This window comes from Perkinsus marinus (genome assembly GCF_000006405.1).
Source record: "Perkinsus marinus ATCC 50983 genomic scaffold scf_1104296935960, whole genome shotgun sequence".
Lineage (NCBI taxonomy): Eukaryota > Perkinsozoa > Perkinsida > Perkinsidae > Perkinsus > Perkinsus marinus.
In genome coordinates, this window is record NW_003214279.1 from 2,320 (window position 1) to 3,764 (window position 1,445).

General features: G+C 47.2%; 1 protein-coding gene across 1 annotated transcript; it reads left to right on the forward strand.

Moving 5' to 3' along the window:
• Window positions 1-48: 48 nt before the first annotated feature.
• Pmar_PMAR000151 (glyceraldehyde-3-phosphate dehydrogenase, putative) lies at window positions 49-807 on the forward strand (the record flags this gene model as incomplete). The annotated part of the gene is made up of 1 exon (XM_002783840.1): window positions 49-807. A coding segment is annotated over one exon (759 nt), but the record flags the coding sequence as incomplete, so codon positions are not given.
• Between the last annotated feature and the right edge of the window lie 638 nt (window positions 808-1,445).

Consider the following 1,445-nt stretch of genomic DNA (forward strand, 5'->3'; position numbering starts at 1 on the left):
TATTCACTTCTTCAAGTCGAGGGACCTGCTGAGATCCCATGGGGTCAGGCTGGTGCTGATTACGTCTGTGAGTCTACCGGTGTCTTCACCACTTCCGAAAAGGCTGGTGGACATCTTGGTGGTGGCTGCAAGAAGGTCGTCATTTCGGCTCCTCCTAAGGACAGTACTCCTATGTTCGTCATGGGAGTCAATAACGAGAAGTATACCTCTGACTTGAAGATCGTCTCCAACGCCTCTTGTACCACCAACTGCCTCGCCCCTCTAGCTAAGATCGTCCACGATAACTTCGGTATCGTCGAGGGCCTCATGACCACCGTCCATGCTACTACCTCCACTCAGCTCACCGTCGATGGCCCTGCTAAGGGTGGCAAGGATTGGAGGGGTGGTCGCTGTGCTAGTCAGAATATCATCCCGTCCTCCACTGGTGCTGCTAAAGCTGTCGGCAAGGTCATTCCTGAGCTCAACGGGAAGCTCACTGGAATGTCCTTCCGTATTCCAACTGCTGATGTCTCTGTGGTGGACCTCACCTGCCGTCTAGCCAAGTCCGCCACCTATGATCAGATTACTGCTGCTGTTGATGCTGCCTCTAAGGGCCCTATGAAGGGGATCATGGGTATCACTCATGATGAGGTCGTGTCGAGCGACTTTACTCATGATAGTCATTCCTCTATATTTGATGTTAAGGCTGGTATCGCACTTAATGATACCTTTGTGAAACTGGTGTCTTGGTATGACAATGAGTGGGGATATTCGAATCGTCTGGTCGATCTTGTCGTGTACATGAGTAAGGTCGACGGCAATTGCTAGGCGGCGCCGATTGCTAGTTATTATTGATATTATGTCGAGAAATGATTTATCTTATTTACTTATTCCGGGCATCCCGTGTCGTAAAAACTGATAGAACTCTAGGTAGATATGTTAGTGTTATAACTTAGTAGAGGTGTTGTGTTGGTAGTAGTGGAGATGATATGCGGCCATTTGTGTAACACTCATTGACATCGTTATTGTTATTGAGAGTAAGGGCGGTACGCTATAGCAACAGGCAAGCTGCTAGAGGAATGAGAAGCTGTACTGTCAAGCTTTAGTCTCTAGGTTGCCTCATAAATTTCGAAAAGTACATGGTATATCGGAGGGTTTTGCGTAGTTGAATGTTGTTGTGCTGATGAGTTGTCAAGTCGTGTTTCATGCGCCCAACATGATGTAAGAAAGGGTAAGTAGTCGCACATCACAATGTAATCCGTAATCTCACGGTGTATTGATTATTGCATTCCAAATCTAGTTCAAGATCACCCAACTTGATGATCGTGTGGGAAACGAGTCGTCAATCGTATCGAGGTCAATGCGTTGAGAAAACATCAACACTCATACGGTCGATGATTGGCATCCACCGATGATGTTCCGGTTGCTGGTCACTAATCCTGTTAATGATCTGACCACGCGTGATG